Source organism: Crinia signifera, chromosome 7 (genome assembly GCF_055691185.1).
Source record: "Crinia signifera chromosome 7, ASM5569118v1, whole genome shotgun sequence".
Taxonomy (NCBI): Eukaryota; Metazoa; Chordata; class Amphibia; order Anura; family Myobatrachidae; genus Crinia; species Crinia signifera.
In genome coordinates this window covers 188111166-188129595 of record NC_139223.1, presented here as the reverse complement: position 1 = coordinate 188129595, position 18430 = coordinate 188111166, and the positions used below count along the sequence as shown (strand labels likewise).

The 18430-nt window shown below is 48.4% G+C and overlaps 1 protein-coding gene across 1 annotated transcript in view; it reads right to left on the bottom strand.

The window, feature by feature from the left end:
- CCDC141 (coiled-coil domain containing 141) overlaps positions 1-18430 on the bottom strand; it is a 143521-nt gene that overhangs the window by 85618 nt on the left and 39473 nt on the right. Inside the window, exons 3-6 of the mRNA XM_083154708.1 lie at positions 12244-12435; positions 10525-10627; positions 7543-7796; positions 1354-1473 (exon numbers count right to left, since the gene is read on the bottom strand). Coding sequence (XP_083010834.1) covers positions 1354-1473; positions 7543-7796; positions 10525-10627; positions 12244-12435 — 669 coding nt within the window. The remainder of the gene's footprint in view (positions 1-1353; positions 1474-7542; positions 7797-10524; positions 10628-12243; positions 12436-18430) is intronic.

The window sequence follows — 18430 nt, the reverse complement described above, 5'->3', positions numbered from 1 at the left end:
ATCAACCCCTACTGTATGTAAATCAGAAGCTTGATTACTAGGAATGCCAATCCCACGCCATTTTTTCAATCCCGGGATTCGGGATTGAAAAACGCTGAATTCCTGTAATCCCAGGACCCCGGAATTGACATAATGCTACTTATTTCTCACCCCTCCCGCCAGTTCTTCTATCTCTCTCCCTACAGCTCAGGGGCATCTTAAGTGAAGAGGAGGCCCGTGTGCAGCCGCCTTGACCATGCCCCGTTGACCACGCCGGGAGCGGCATTGGGAGCAGTAGGGTGCGGGTTCTCTAGAGCTCAGATCATACCATGTCTGAGCTGTAGAGCCCTCAATCTCCACTGTGCTTGCACAAATCGCTGGAAAAATGGCAGCGGTGAGTTTTTCAGGTTGTTTATTAAGCCGACATGTCCCGACAGGCGGTATTTTATTCCCTACCATCCACTACGACGCGGTGGGAGAATAAAATACTGTGCCGAGCGCAGTGGAGCATTGCGAAGGGACGCAGCACACTTTGATGGTGTTCATGTCGACTATGTTGACATTCGGGACAAAAAATGGGACTCATATCAACCTTTTGACTTTCGACCTTCCCATTGCCGACCTACGGCTTGTGTCGTCCTCCCAACCCTGCCAACCATAGCCATGTCAACTTTCAGGGGTCCACCCCATGACTCATACCCCGTTGTCATGGCTGCTGTAAATCAAGGCTACACAGTATTAGGGTTATTTGGGAGTGGCTCACAAGCTAGCTACTGCCTACATGTTTCACTCGCTGGGGTATATGTTACGTGGGTAACAGAAGCGGGCCCTGGATGCCAGGACTGCACCAGCAAATAAAGAAAGCGACAGATGTGTTTAGAATGTGTTCTCAAATGCTTTCCTCAGGACCTCAAATAGTTCTTGTGTCCCAGGTCACCTTTGACGGTGGATCATACACCTGTGGCCCCTTCTGGTTGGTCAGGAAAATGTGAACTGTTAGCGTTCCTGAGCACTGGATTGGAGAAACACTCCCCTGGGGAATCCAGGCATGTGCTGACTGGCCTGGGGGTCACCACACATATGGGCCATATGTACTAAGCCTAAAAAAGTGATAAAATGGAGAGTGATAAACCACCAACCAATCAGCTCCTAACTGCCATGTGAACTCGGCATCAATCCCTGGTGGGTCCTTTCAGTTTATAAACCATAATAATCCCAAGGCTCAATAATACATCATACTCCGTGTTATTATATTATCTAATTAATAGAAGCATCATATATTTTAATGGTACGCAAACATGTCCACCATGACTGTATAAGGCATACACAGAATATCCATAATGACATTTATAAGTGACATCAATGTGACCTTACCTTGGCATTAAGAATGAGTTGTTTGTGCTTGTGGAGAAGCTCCTCATTATCTGTGAGCGATGTTCCTAGCTGGACATCTGTCAAATATAAATCTATATGTTCTCTCAGCCAACATGTAACCTATGGCAAAAATATATAAGTTATTATCCAGCATGTGCCTCTAGTGGTTGCATTGTACGTATCGGTATACGGTATACTGTAAATATATATATATATATATATGTATGTAATGAAGTATGGTAGAAATCCGCCACCATCCGCTCTAGAACGGACTGGAGTGAGCATACATCTCTGTGCTCCTGGACCATAATCTTTGTCAAATCTGGCAACCCTGCACTGCAGACACAGCCGGACCCCCGCTCTGAGGACACCGTTGCCCCCCCCCCCCGCACTGCAGACACCCCCAAGAAACCCCACACTATGGACATCGCCGGCACTCCTGCACTGCTGACACCCCCACACTGAGGATGCCACTGGCCCCCCTGCACTGCCGACACCGCCGGCAACCCTGCACTAAGGAAACGGCCGGCACTCCTGCACTGCTGGCAAAGCCTACAATCCCGGCTCTGAGGACACTATCAGCATCCCCACACCATCGACACAGGCGTCAACCCCGCTCTGAGGACACCGGTGACAATCCACACTGCAAACACAGCAGGCAACTCCCACTCTGAGGACACCATCAGCAACCGACGGCCCCCCCACACTGCTGACAAAGCCAGTACCTCCGCACTAAAGACACCGCCGGCGATCCTGAACTGCCGACACAGCCTGCAACCTCACTCTGAGAACACTGTCGGCACCCCCACATTGCCAACACAGCCAGCAACCCTTGCTCTGTGGACACCGTCGGCAGCTCCAACACTGCCGACACCACTAGCACCCCACACTAAGGGGTACCCCTTAGTGTCACCCGCCAACTCACTGCAACCTTGGACCAACATTGGTGAAATATTGCAAACAATATTGTGAGATATACTGTGAGGTGGAAATGAATGCTACTGGGGTTAAAAATTCCACAGGAAAAAAAACAGGCCACATTTATGTAATTTTAGCTGTTTTTATGATTTTTGCAACAAAAAAAATTCCAAAACTAGCAAGGGCAGTTTTGGCAAAATCAAATACAGATCCAAAACACAAAGTAGGTACAGACCCAAAACTAATGACGGAGGCTGGCACACATCCCTAATTCTAATACTGTAATGATTGTATATTTTCCAAACCAAACTAGCTCTTTCCTGACTGAGGATAAATTCTGACTCGGTAACAAAGGAGAAATCTATCAAGTCTCCATTTTGGCAGCTAAAAACGCACACAGCATGATCCGCGAGCACTTACTCCAAGCTGTTGTGCTGAGTAACAGCTGTTCTGTAGCAATGTGGCATTTATAGAATCTCTAAAACCGCGTTTGATCCTGTGCTACCTGAAGCAGTTATGTGACACTGACGCGCCAGTTACATGCGGAGAAAGCAAGAGCAGTACTGGGGCAGAATAAATATTCATAGGAAATCAGTGCTGCAAGATATAATATTATTTCTGCCATAAGAGGACTATCAGTTGAATACATAATGAATGCACTCATTAATACATGTATTGTGAATTCCGACATTCTGATTAGCCAGATAGATGGGGCAATTTTGATGCATTTTACGGTAGTTTTTTGCTGTTTGTTACCAAGTGTTCAACCAAATGCCCATTTATAAACCAATGGTCATTGATAAGGTCAATTCAGGGGTTAGTTCTCCAAACTGCTGATGATTTCAAAATCCCGAAAAAAGCCTCAGTACATTTTGTCCATGGGTCTTTTAGACTTTGGAGGTTATTCTGGTTGACACGTTTGCACGCATGCATAACTGCCGCAGTGCAGGTTTCATAGTCTGTGCACACTCTCACACCCTTATGCACAAAAATACGCTTGCGAACGAGCACACCAAATGTAGTTGTGAAGTGGGAGTTTCTCTGGGCACAGTTTCGCAAGAGGGCAGAAATGGGCGGAAACTGAGGCGTATATAAGTTGACCACAAGTACTGGGTGGTGGCGTCGCAACCTTGGGTGTACACTTGTGGTGCTTGGCTAAAAAAACCTTCGCAAGAATAAAGTGACTCTCTGGTCTCGCAGGGCTGCAGCTTAGCGGACCAACGTCAACACCAATCAGCACGCACAATGGCTAATGCACCTGCACACACTACCCTCCCATGCACCATACAAGTTTCACATTAACCAATTAAGTAACTACATCTACTCAATGCAGGCACACGGTAAGCACACTATTGCACTTTAAACATTTCTACCTTTCATACTTCATGTTTATTTAAAAAAAATCTTCTACAAAATACAATGCCACGCTACCGTGTACTGAGTTCTGGCTTTTATTCTCAGAATCAGCTTTATTATATCTAAAAGTATTCCTGGTTCCATTCTTATTAAATGCAAAGACACATGTAATCCACTGTAGCACTCGCTCCCTACTGTACAGTATCTCCATTCACAGCAATGTAGACCATGTGGAAGTCATATCTATGAGATACAGTACAGTAGGGAGCGAGTGCTACAGTGGATTACATGTGTCTTTGCATTTAATAAGAATGGAACCAGGAATACTTTTAGAAATAATAAAGCTGATTCTGAGAATAAAAGCCAGAACTTAGTACACAGAGTAAAGACAAAATGACAGAAGGGTCTGTTGGCTATCAGAGGCATGCGCTATACAGTACGCAGCAACAATGTATGTGCGTACCTCCCAACTGTCCCGCTAAACGTCCCCGGGTTTTGGGGACGTTCCCGCATCCCTCCCATGGCCGGCAGTGTCCCGCTGCGGGGGGGGGGGGGAGTTGGGAGTCCCCGCCAATCTGACAGAATAGATGCTGCGTAGACGGCGTCTATTCGCGACCGAAAACGGGGGTGCGACCCAATTTGCATAAGCTGTGCCCTCATTTACATACACCACGCCCCTTTTCAGGCCCTATTCTGATATTCATAAAGTTGGGAGGTATGTATGTGGACACATCTGTATGTGAATAATATTAACCCCTGATCCGCCGCTTTTTAAATAGTAAAAACAAACAAGACACATTACCTTAATCCACACACACACACAGTTATGAAAAAAAAAAAACGTGCCCAATATATATATATATATATATATAAACTGCTCAAAAAATAAAGGGAACACTTAAACAACACAATGTAACTCCAAGTCAATCACACTTCTGTGAAATAAAACTGTCCACTTAAGAAGCAACACTGATTGACAATCAATTTCGCACACTGTTGTGCAAATGGTATAGACAACACGTGTAAATTATAGGCAATTAGCAAGACACCCCCAATAAAAGAGTTGTTCTGCAGGTGAAAGCTGGCGGTGCTGTCACTCTAGTGGTAGCATGAGACGGAGTCCACAACCCACACAAGTGGCTCAGGTAGTGCAGCTCATCCAGGATGGCACATCAATGCGAGCTGTGGCAAGAAGGTTTGCTGTGTCTGTCAGCGTAGTGACAGAGAATAGAGGCGCTACCAGGAGACAGGCCAGTACATCAGGAGACATGGAGGAGGCCATAGGAGGGCAACAACCCAGCAGCAGGAACACTACCTCCACCTTTTTGCAAGGAGGAACAGGTGGAGCACTGCCAAAGCCCTGCAAAATGACCTCCAGCAGGCTACAAATGTGCATGTATCTACTCAAATGGTCAGAAACAGGCTCCATGACGGTGGTATGAGGGCCCAACGTCCACATTTGGGGGTTGTCCTTACAGCTCAACACCATGCAGAACATTTAGCATTTACCAAGATTGGAAAATTCGCCACTGGCGCCCTGTGCTCTTCACAGATGAAAGCAGGTTCACACTGAGCACGTGACAGACGTGAGTCTGTAGACGCCAAGGAGAACGTTCTGCTGCCTGCAACATCCTCCAGCATGACCGGTTTGGCAGTGGGTCAGTAATGGTGTGGGTGGCATTTCTTTGGGGGCCGCACAGCCCTCATGTGCTCGCCGAGGTAGCCTGACTGCCATTAGGTACCAAGATGAGATCCTCAGAGCCCTTGTGAGACCATAAGCTGGTGCCGTTGGCCCTGGGTTCCTCCTAATGCAAGACAATGCTAGACCTCATGTGGCTGGAGTGTGTCAGCAGTTCCTGCAAGACGAAGGCATTGATGCTATGGACTGGCCCGCCCGTTCCCCAGACCTGAATCCAATTGAGCACATCTGGGACATCATGTTTTGCTCCATCCACCAAGGAGTTGGCAGATGCTTTAGTCCAGGTCTGGGAGGAGATCCCTCAGGAGACCATCCGCCACCTCATTAATAGCATGCCCAGGCATTGTAGGGAGGTCATACAGGCACGTGAAGGCCACACACACTACTGAGCCTCATTTTGACTTGTTTTAAGGACATTACATCAAAGTTGGATCAGCCTGTAGTGTATTTTTCCAAATCCAGATCTCCATGGGGTTAATACATTTGATTTCCATTGATAATTTTTGTGTGATTTCGTTGTCAGAATATTCAACTATGTAAATAACAAAGTATTTAATAAGAATTGTTCATTCATTCAGATCTAGGATGTGTTACAGTATGTTGGTGTTCCCTATATTTTTTGAGTAGTGTATATAAAAGCTGATAAAACATTGCTTTTTAGGAACAAAAACTAACATTTTACGCTATGGTGCTGAGTGACGCACCATAATGACATCTTTTTTACTTTAGTTGGGGAAGTCAGACATAAAACGAACATTAATCATCTATGTAATAAGGCTTCTTTGGTAATGGGCATCCAAATAGTAAATTTGCTCCAATAAACATAACGAAATGACGAACGTCATGTCATTAAATAAATGGTTGAGAATGGTTTGGCTGCGTGCGTAGGGTTGGAGTTGCGAATGAATTCACCCCCAGAGGATCTTCCCATGCACACACAGTGCCTGGTCTTGGGAACAGGGCTATGTGCTTGCGAGCACGCAAGTGTGCGTGTAGTTTGTGGCCACTCCCATTTGAATAGTGTTGCCAACACTCACGTTCGCATGTGGTGTGGGCGTTGCTTCGCAGACTGCGTACATGCGATTGCCGTTCACGCTGTGCTTCCGAATGTGCATGCGAATGAATCAACCAGAATAAGGTCCTATGTGTAGATGAGGGCAGCTTGTGTTACAGAACAGTACGTCATCCTTGTTACCGTGTTACAGATATTAGAAGTCACAGTGAATGCCTGACCTATATAAAACTACAAAGCCGTAACTTCTTACATCCAAATAATTTATAGTGACTGGACACCGTGGTGGGGATGGCGGCAGTCAAAAGACCGACCTGGGCAACCGTATCAGAACTTGTGGTTTGTGGGCCCAGGTGCAAAAATATAATTTGGGCCCCCTTCAACCTCAACCTAAGCTCACAATATGCAACACGGCAGTGGGTGACAGAGAAAGGCAGAGGGTGACACGGAGAGGCAGGCGGAGGCAGAGTGTGACAGGGAAAAACAGTGGGTGACAAGAAAAGGGTGACAGGGACCACAGTGGGCCCCTTAGTCCTTGGGGGCCCCGGTGCACTGCACCTGCTGCACCAATGTTAGATCCGCCTCTGATCCAGACAGCAAACTATCCCTCCCCTCCTACCCCCCCCCCCCCCCCCCCCCACACCTTAACCCTCCCTTGCTGACAGTGCCCTGATTAGGAAAAGGATCAGGATGCTGATGCTGAAATACCGGCATCCTCATTGGGAAGTATTTTGGTTGGGCTAATGAGCACCTGGGCAAGGTTAGGCAGTTTCGGTACCGCATACAGTATATATAAACACTCAGCAAGCAAACAAGAGGAACATCACAGCATAACAATAAATATTACTAAAATATTGTAAACTTTTACAAATTAAATTCCAAATTTTACTATTACAAAAAAAAAAAAAAAAAAATTTGATTGTTCTCCTTTAAAAAAAAAAAAATCAATCAATAGACACTATTAATAACTTGGATTAAAACTCCATGTATTATCTGTGGTGTTTTATGTATTGCCAAGAGTTGAAGGCCGAGCACACAGTGACACCAGATGGCAGCCATTTAAATGTCGTTCATGTGCCACTGGGTTGGGAGGTGAGAAGAGCCACAGATGCGAAAACACTAAACAATAACTTTGTGCTCAGGAACCGGCCATACAGCCAGGACCTGTGGAAACAGGTGCGGTGTTATTTTAGCTCCGTGTTACCTTGTCCTCCTGTTGGAGCCACTCACTGACTTGCAAGACCTGCTCCAACCTTTGGCGGTGTTGCCTCATCTGCTTGTCCAGCTGCCGCCTCTTGTCTTGCAGCAATTCCACAAGGGCCTCAATCTGGGAGCAGCTGCTGTGAGCTCCCCTCATCATTTCGGAGCTTGCGACTGGCTGGAGAGACTTGAATTGGTGTATGCACTCAGTCAGTTCTTGGCTTTTATATAGCAAGGTCAGCGAGCGCTCTAGGAGAGCTGAGATACACAAATGGTCGTTAACGTCTTGCCATGTTTTGTACGTTATTTCATTTAAAATATTCTTTCAAATAGAATTATTATAGACTATGGGGGTAATTCAGCAGGTATCATACACTGGACCCCCTGCGCAGTTTCCTGAAGTTCCGGAGACTGCGCATGTTCAGGACCCATCCAGGTTCTGCACTCACATTGCTATAATGCGATTGAGTCTGCCTGATTGACAGGCAGACAGGCACGTGCAGTCAGGGGAGGCAGGGGAGGCAGTGCCTACCCTGTCATTAATGATTAAAATAATACAAAGAAGATACTTATGACACATATTCTGTGTCATAAGTATCTTCTTTATATTATTCTAATCATTTTTAATTGGGCATCATGTTTTTATTGATATTGGAGGCACCGAAAGCGGTGCCTCCAGCTACCCTGTACAAATAGATAGAAGCAGAGGGCGGGCAGAGGGCGTGCAGAGGGCAGGGACAAACAAAGGGCTGTAAAAGCCCATTAAAATACTAGCTTAAGCGGCACCTTTACAGGTGCCTCAGGGACAGGGGTGTGCCGCAGCGCCTGCAGTCAGCCAGTACCGCTATGCCTGCCTGTCATGACCCAGCGCTGAACCCTGGGGCTGTAGATGGGGCGGGCACTGCTGCATAGCTCGTCCGCCAGCTCACCCACCGGCTCCCGCTCGTCCACCTCATACGCGGCCAACAGTAGTGAGGAGTTCGCCGGGCAATCTTCCCACCTGCCGCCGCAGCCTGCCCGGAAGCCATCCCGCAAGTGTTTCCATCTCTGACAGCGAGGAGTCCTGTCAGGTGCCGGCATCGCTGAATAGATGTCCCCACTCCGCTCAGCGGCAGGAGGATCAGCACCTCTCCCCAGTCCCCTGCTTGCTGGTCCCTGGGGCTGCAGACGAAGCGCTGTTCCTCTCAACTGCCATCAGCAGCCTGTCTACGAGGACTCCTCGCTGATGGCCTGATGTGGGACCCTGGGCTTTAAACTTGCCCATCTGCTTAATGTAAGTGTCAGAGTGAGGAGGGGGTGCGTGTGTCGGCGGTGGCCGGGGTGTGGGTGCGGTGGTGGCTGCAGCAGTGCCTCTCTGTACACAGCCACCACCGCACGTCACTGCAGGCAGAGGCCTTCCCAGGAGGGATGGGGTGGCTGGCGTTTCCGAAAATGGGGGCATGTCACCCAAGTTTTCCGAACCGTCGCTATCGCCCAGCCAAATAGACTGTGCAGGCAAGAACATTTCGACTAGATGCCGCCTGCACGGTGTATTTGCCTGGGGCTTCCAGGGCTGGCAGGATGTAGTCAGCCGTCTCTCTACCGCATCAACTACATCTTAATTACACATGGGGCTCAGTCGAAATCGCTGGGACAAGAGGGGTGATTCAGGTTTATACGCTGTGTAGCGTATTTGGTCCTCGGACCGATGGTGCGGCTCTGAGCATGCGTATCGAGGAATATACGCATGTGCAGACCCGGAGTGCAAACGCCTTTGGCAACAATCACCGTCGCCACACAGCGGGGCGGGTAGTGGGCAGGCAGGAGGCTGTCGCATGGGGATGGCCAGCGTTCCTGGGCATCCCCACAAAAACACTGGGCGTCCCCATGCATACACAGGTGTGGTGACGCCTCCACTGGCCGGGTGGCTGATGTCACATGACGCCAGCTCCCGCCCCATATTCTCAACCATCTCTGGCCCAGATAAGAGTCATTTCAAACAGACTTTTATCTGCGAGCAGGTACATTCGCGGGGGGGGGGGGGGGTGTTTGCTCGTCTGTGGGTGGCGTTTATCAGCTTACTAAGCAGCAAATGTATGCTGCTTAGTGAGACCCATGTGTACACCCCTTAAGTGTGTAGATTCAGACTATGGGCCTGATTCAGACCTCTTAGCAAGGCTACAATTTTTTAAGATTGACAAAACCATGCTGCACCGGCAGTGAGCGCTGCTGTGCTGCGCGCTCCCACATCATCGCCAGGAAAGCCGCTCATCTGCTGGTTTTGAGGACGGCTTTGCATAGCGCTGTGCTATGCAAAGCCGCCCCCCCCCCACACGCTGACCGCACTGGGCAGGGGGAAAGTCGCTCAGTGTGTATGCACTGAGCGGTTTCCCCCCCAGCTATGACAGCTGTCATATTTACCCTGCACAGAAACAAAATAACTCCCCCAAATGTTACTCTCTCAGCACATGTTACATCTGCCCCACCTGCAGTGCAGCATGGTTTTGTGCATCTGCAAAAAATGCAGTCATGCTATGACATCTGAATCTGGCCCTATGTATAATTGTTAGTTTATAAACATTATTATTATTAGGCAGAGCTATGTAGTGCAGTGACTGTATATAGCTAGAATATGCATGCGAGGAAAGAAAGTGGTCCTGCTAGGAGGGGGAGTCAGCCACAGAAGTGAGATCGGCGGCTTTCAATTAACTCATTCAAACTTTGCAGCGGAGGAGAGGTGCCCCCTTGGGAGCAGGAGCCTGGCAGCAGATGACTCCATTGACTCCCGAAGTTACGCCTCTGACTTATAGCCTCTTCTATGACCTCAAATGCTGAGGATTTCTGGCACCCTGACACTCATTTCTGTGTCCTCTGCCGATGCAGCTATGGTTCTGTACCCTGTACCTCCATTGTATGGAACAGCTCGGCCTCATCCCTGCTGGGCTGTCAGAGCACTTCATAGCAATAATAAGACTTGCAGCACATTTACATGAAGAACAAACTTTACCCTTTGTGTGTTCGTGGAGCTGTTGAAGACATTCTGTAATGGACTCAGCACCGTCTGGGGTGTTCTGCAGAAAGGTCTCTGCATTATCAATTGCGTCAGCAAACTAAAGGGCAGAAGAGAGTCATTCATTTTCATGGAATTGTCAAAGAAGCAAACTCTGCGCAGAAAGCCTCACTAAGGGGGTTATTAATCGGTCCCCGCGCTTTTGCATGGGCGTTCCTGTGTGGTAATGACCCAGTGACGTGGGTGCGGGGGACGGGCAGCTGACGTCAGCAGAGGACAGCTGCCTGCATGCTTCCAGCACGGAGATCTGAGACACCACAGAGGTTTCTCAGATCTGCGAGCGCTGGAGAAATCATTCGATGGTCACCGATTTCTCCCCCGCACCCAAGGCTGTGAATGGATGATTATGATTATGCAAATCATCCATTCTAGTCACAGTGGTTCCCTGACCAGTCAACAGCGACCCCTGGTGAGCACATTATTATGGAAAATAGTGCTTTAACAAATCTCTTATATATTTAGCCAGATCTGTCACTCTGTGACTGTGTGTATAACGCTGGGCGGAGTCATAGGGCGGTATTCAATGAGGCTGATTCGCCAGGTTTTTATGGCGATTTTGTGCTGTAAGGTGAATTTCTGACTAAAACGGTGAATCACCCTATTCAATGACCAGATGGCGAATACATTTCAAGGTTTTTTCGCCATGATTCACCGAGTAGCAATCGCTATCTTTTTATGGTGAAGTGGAATGTGAACTTTTAAAATAAAGTGTTTTGTTTTTTACAATTGGTGTCAAAAAATCTGGAATTTTATTCTGAGGAGGGGCATGCTATTTTTATTAATGTGCTGTAAGCACATGAATATATATTTAATTTAAAAAAAACAGCCAGCAGGGGGCCGGAGCCGAGACGCTCATTAGATATTCATATATTCACTTCACCCGATCATTACATATGCATGATCGGGTGTAGTGAATATACCCGGTCCCCTGCTGGCACCCCCGGGGGGCAGCCTGTGCTGCCTGGCACCCGGGGAGCCCACCTCCCCCCCACAAACGTTCTGGGGCAGGCAGGGAGACTTCCATCTCCCTGCCTTCCACCGTCCGCCGCAGGAGCTCAAATTCGCCGGTCAGGGGCAGCGAGCCCCTGAGTCGTTGAATACCGAAGCCGGCGAGGCTCCGTAACGCAGCGAGCAGTGGCAAATGTGCAGCGAATCCTAAACAGGATTCGCTGCACGTCGCCAGTATTCACATTGAATACTGCCCATAGAGTGACAGATGGGGCTAATAGCCTATCACCAGCAGTTTCTGTCTACTCCTTCCCTGTAACTCTGGCTCTGATGAGCAAGAGAAGGAGGTGCCCTGCCAGTGTCCACAGCCCCTCCTCAATCCCCACAGCATCCCTGCCAGCACCCCCTTGATCTTCCACCAGGACAGGGTCCTCACATCTTACCCCGCCATCTACAACCAGCATCTCCGCCCCTTCCCCCCCCCCCCCGGACCTCCCGCCAGCATCTGCGGCCGCAGTCCCTCTCCCGGCAGCTGAATTTACATTTTTTCAGCAGCCTACCATCTACCATTCTCTGGCTGAGAGAATTCTCAGAGATCCGCGCCCCCCCCCCCCCCCCCCCATTGCTGCTGTAAATTTCCTACAGTGAGCAAGTCGCATACCGCAAGCCCCAGACAACATACAGTAGTCACCTTAGCCCAGCACAAACCTGCATTGCATTATCAAAGAAAGCAGCGGCCATGTGCAATAGATCTCTCCTCTTCTCCAGCACTAGAATGAGGGCACCCCATGCCTCCTTCAGGCTCAGTGCCATGGCTTCGTACACCTGGCTTTGGGCTTTATTCTGCTCCGCTGTCTCGTCTGCTTGGCACAGCAAATCCCACACGTGATCTTCTAAAGACTGCGAAGGCAGAAAGACAAATTATTTTTTTTATTTATTTTTTCAAATACATTTATTGTATTTTTCCAACATTACAAATGTGAATAAGTTTACAATTGAGCACATACGAAACACTGCAATGTAGACATTAGCACATGTGATAGTACATAACAGAATAACAGTTGGTTTGCAAAGAAATTGTGTTCCAAATGTGAGTTTACGTCATACTTGCCTACTTTTAATTTCACCTCTCCGGGAGAAGCCCGGAGAGGCAACACGTCAGGAGGGCGGGAGCAAGTCTAACATCACCCATGCCGGAAAGCTCCGTGATTTGTGGGCCGCTAAGAGGGGGCAGGGCTTATGCGAAATGCCGTGATCATGTCATTTTTGCCCCACCCCCTCTCCGCGGACCCACGATTTCAGTAATTACACCAGCGGGCAAGGGGGGAGCGGGGGCAATTAGCAGAATGCGGGAGACTTGCCCATCTTCCCGAGTGGCCGGGAGAAGGACCCGATTTCCGGGAGGCTCCCGGCCATTCCAAGAGGGTAGGCAAGCCTGGTTTACGTACTTCTATCTGCATCTTATATACAACCAAATGCAACAAACTTGCGGAACACGGTATTTGATGTGACTCTGAACATCTTAAAAAACTAGCAAAACATTTGTAACATCTGTGAAAAAGAAAAAGGGTGGTGGGGGGGGGGGGATAGGTGTTAGGGTAGAAGAAAGGGGGGGGGGAGAGGTGTCAATACTCTCTATACTCAGTTGGTGTCAGGTAAAGTTACTTCGTTCTACTTCAGGGTATGAATGCAATCCACAATCAGAACTTTTAATAGTCAGATAGACAACGGAGATAATTAAAAGATAGTTGACTCTGTGTGTACATTCGCCAGGGGACCCCCAACGTATCTGGAAGTTGGTTGGATTAGTTGCGTGAATAGAAATATCGTAATTGTCATAATTCATAATACGCGTCAGAGATTGGAGAAGTGTATGACGCATATTATGAATTAAGAAAGACAATTCTTAAGAAGTCCATCAATAAACAGAGGGGCTCATTTATCGGGTGTGGTATGTTTCTCCGACAGTCGGGATCCCGTCAGTCATTAACCCGACGTCGGGATCCCGACTGCCCGGACTCAGACAGCGTGGCCAGGGCAACAAAGCCCCTTGCTGGCTCGCTGCACTTTGGGGGTCGTGGACCCCCACGAGGGAAAATAGTCGACAACTGTCGTAAACCCGGCCATTGGTGTTTTAATAGTCGGGATCCCGACGTCGGGTTAATGACTGACGGGATCCCGACTGTCAGGACCCCGTCCGGCACCCCATTTATCAACCAGTAATAGAACTCATTGCATAGGACAAATGGTGCTCATGTTGTGTACTGTATTCAGCTTCTAACTGTCATGTGTTTGAAAAATCAGTTGCAGAACTGAACATTCTGAATCAATGACTCAAAACTACTGCAAAAAAGGGGTGTGGTCTCAGCAAAAGGGGCATGGCTTCATGGGAAAGCTACAATTGTAAGCCACGCCTCCCATTGTTTCATGTGGGGACATTCCCAGTGTTTTGTGATGTGCTAGCGGTGTGGATTATTAGATGGACAGTGTCTAAAAGTAGACAGTCAAAGACCCCAAAAGGTCAACATGGTCAAAAGGTCGACATGTTAAGAAAAATCGACATGAAAAGGTCAACACATGAAAAGGTTGATGAGTTTTTCACATTTTAGTATCAATGTCAACACCTGGCGAGATGCACCCCCAAGTAGTGTAACGCGGGTACCCTCACATGGCTCGCTTTGCTTGGCACACTTTACTGTTCTCAATTGTAGTCCACATAGATGGTAAAGTATGAAAAACTTAAAAATTGTATAAGAAAAATTGTGAACAACTCAGGTCGGCCTTTTTCATGTGTCAACCTTTTAACCCAGGGTTGCCTACCCTTCCGGAATGGCTGGGAGGCATAGGCAAATCTAGAATTATGGTAATGAGTGGTCCCAGATCTAGACATAATAGCAGGGGGACCTTTGCGCAGCCTAGCCGCGCGGCAAAATGGGGCGTGGTCTCATGGGCAGGAGGCGTGGCATCACAAAAAGGGGTGTGGTATTACACTTTAGACCATACACAGTAATGCCCATTACACAGCAAACTCCGTAATACCCATTACACATAAAGCCACACGCCGTAATGTCAATTACACATAAGGCCACACACCATAATTCCCATTACACATTGTGCCACACATCATGATGCCCATTACATACTATATAACAAACCGTAATGCTATTACATATGCCACATAAGTGCTGCTTACCTTCGTGCTCATTGCTAGGGGGTTCTCGCTTGATGGCACCATAGTACCCATTACACATGATGCCGCGCACCATAGTACCCATTACACATGATGCCGCACACCATAGTACCCATTACACATGATGCCACACACCATAGTACCCATTACACATGATGCCGCACACCATAGTACCCATTACACATGATGCCGCGCACCATAGTACCCATTACACATGATGCCGCACACCATAGTACCCATTACACATGATGCCGCACACCATAGTACCCATTACACATGATGCCGCGCACCATAGTACCCATTACACATGATGCCGCACACCATAGTACCCATTACACATGATGCCGCACACCATAGTACCCATTACACATGATGCCGCGCACCATAGTACCCATTACACATGATGCTGCACACATAATGTCCCTTACACATGAGGCTGCACACATAATGCCCCTTACACATGAGGCTGCACACATAATGCCCCTTACACATGATGCTGCACACAGTAATGCCCCTTACACATTAAGCCACACATTATGCGTAATGCCCCCACATACCGCCACTTATAGTGTCCCTTAAGCAATGCCCCCAAAAGTGCCACTTACTGTAAATTCTTATATGAGCCTTCGCTGCTGCTGCAGGGAGAGATGGAGAGCGGTGCAGCTGCTTCTATGGGGAGAGGAGCAGAGCGCAGCGCAGAGCACGCTCCCACTCCCCTCCTGGTGTCCCCTCTAGCCGAGTGGACATTTGAAATATTCTGCGTGCTGTTGTTGTGACTAATGTTGGGGGAGCACGCCGGGCGCAGGCACCCCATGATTAAAGGGGGGGGGGGGGGCTGAGGTGGAAACGGGGAGAAGAATTGGAGCGGAAGCTGCAGGGGTGACAGTCATTGACAGCTGGGCAGAGAGCAGGGGGCTGCCCGGCTGTATTCAGAGCACTGCAGGTCACGGCTGTTTGAAATAATACCCCTTTCACAACAGAAAATGCAGGGATTTACCCGGGAATATGGTCCCAGGATCATGCAGGGACATTCCCAGGCTGACCCCTTATACACCAGCCTAGTCCCTGCATTTTCTGGTGTGAGGGGGAGAGACAACCACTCCCCTCTCCCTACCCCCCTTTAACCAACCAGCTATATCTTCGGAACCAACTGAACCATTTACATGAGACCAGTATCATTTTGAAGAACTCTTGAGTTGGCTTCAAATGATTGTGATCCCGTGAAACTGGGCTGTTTGGTTCCAGAGAAATCTGCCCTCAAAGAACATAAAGAGTAATGAAATTACATTTAAGAAATGAAAAAAAAAAAATGGTTTAACCTCAATATCCCTGGAACCAATTAACCCATAAGGATCCAGCCTGGTATCAGATTGAAGCCCCAGCGATTTGGGTTCGACTGAGATCAACCTCGAGCTTCAGTGATGCCGAAGGGGGAACTGGCAGCCATTGAACTGTGTGGGTGTCGGAATTAGCGGGTCCCATGTTATCCTATAGGGAAAACGTTCTGGCTTTGCCTGGCAGTATCTCCGGTTCCCAGGGGGCTAGAAACACGGGGCTGGGCTCGTTGGAAAGCCCTATCCCTCAGCTACAAAATGGGCTAATATTCACCTATGCTGGGAGGGTCCCAAAAATCAGGCCTCCCTCCAGGCGGGGAAAAGTGGCCAACCCTCCCGGTTTCTGGGGGACCCCCGCTCCCCCACCCCGATTGCAGCTTCCTGCCCCCTGACCGTGCCATTTAAATAACCTGATCTGCCGATGAGGGGGCGGGGCTAAAGTGTAATAATCGCGTCATTTAAGACCCACCCCTCCACGGAGATTGGCAAATCGGCTCATTTTCCACCATAGGGGGTGGGGCTTAATGATGTCACACTTAATCTCCACCCCCCAAACTCCTGCTGAAAGTCTTCTCTCTGGGCTTCTCCTGGAGAGGAGATTAAAAAAAGTCAGCAACCATGTCAACCTTTTGACCATGTCAACCCATCGCATGTCAACCGTTTTCATGTCGACCTTTGTGGCATACAGCCCAGGACAGACCACATTTGGGCGGCTTCTTCAAGAGGCGGAAGCGCTATGCAGTGTTAGCGCGCTAATGATGTCAGATAATTAACACCTGATAATAACAAATGTCTATATTCCTATAATAGAACTTTATTGGAAAGCACTGCTCCTTTTTTTAAAAAATCCTTATTTTAAGAACTAGCCCGTCACACGGTTGCTGAGGGTGAACCTTATGCTGATAACGCTGTTATTGCTCTGATTCTGTTATCTGTATGACAACCACATTCTTAATATATCTCCAAGCAGCCCTGTTACTTGTCACTGTAAAGGCCACGGTGATTACACTGGAGCGAGGTTGTGTCGGTGATTACACTGGAGCGAGGTAGTGTCTGAAGAGTACTGTAGCTATGTGTGATATTGATGGGCTGGCAGAGCAGCGTATTGCTGGCTGTGTATTACAACATATTCTAGTGATGAACTGGTACTTGTTTCCTAGAACGGCCACAATCGTAAGTGATCGTGGCTCTTAATTAAGGGACACGATCCTCACGATGTGGCCGATTTTTTAAAATTTTTTCACTTTGATTGACAGAAATCGGGTCAATCGGTCGGTCGCGACCAATTAAAATCGGCCGCGATGCGACCGACCGATTGACCCGATTTTTCCATAGACTTCAATGTTAAAAAATCTTTTAACATTGAAATCGGTCGGTCTTGTGCCATTATAATGGCACAAGATGAGATGGGCTTGATTAAGTCCATCTCACATAGGGAAAAATGTTAAAAAAGGTGAAATGGGCCAATATGACCCATTTCACATTTTTTAGGTGGCCGCCATGACCCCACGATAGACGTCAACCCGAAGCGTGGCGAGCGCAGCGAGCCCGCGAGGGGCGGCGGTGCGCGTCCTCCGACCTTTTCATTCCCCTACTATCCACTAGGGCGTGGAGTGAGAATAGAATAGTGTGGCGAGCGCAGCGAGCCACCGAGCCCGAAGCGTGGCGAGCGCAGCGAGCCCCGCGAGGGGACGCGTATACCTGTGAAGTTATACGCGTCCCCTCGCGGGGCTCGCTGCGCTCGCCACGCTTCGGGCTCGGTGGCTCGCTACGCTCGCCACACTATTCTATTCTCACTCCACGCCCTAGTGGATAGTAGGGGAATGAAAAGGTCGGAGGACGCGCACCGCCGCCCCTCGCGGGCTCGCTGCGCTCGCCACGCTTCGGGTTGACGTCTATCGTGGGGTCTAGCCCACTTAGTAACATTTGGGGGGGCAATTGAAAATAATAAGGTGAAAAAAAAAAAAAATCGGGTGAAAAATCGGTCGATCGGATCGGTCGCATCGTATGCGACCAAATCGCATGCGATGCGATCGATCCGATTTTTTATCTTACGACCACAACGATCTAAATCGTTGTGGCCGTTCTAGGAAACAAGTACCGATGAACTTTATTCGTGCATAGAGTTGCCAACGTTTATCGTACGGTTGACTCCTTTTCATATTTTAACTTCATTTAATCATGCCTGGGATATTAATGTGTAACAGATGTTATACGTTCTACTATGAGTCACAAGCCCTGTATTACAACATTCACATCCCATAGGGAGCAGGAAGAGTAGAGATTTAGGGGATACGGTCACTATTAGGTCGACACCACTAGGTCGACATGACTGAAGGTTGACATGCAGGAAGGTCAACATGGGTTAGGT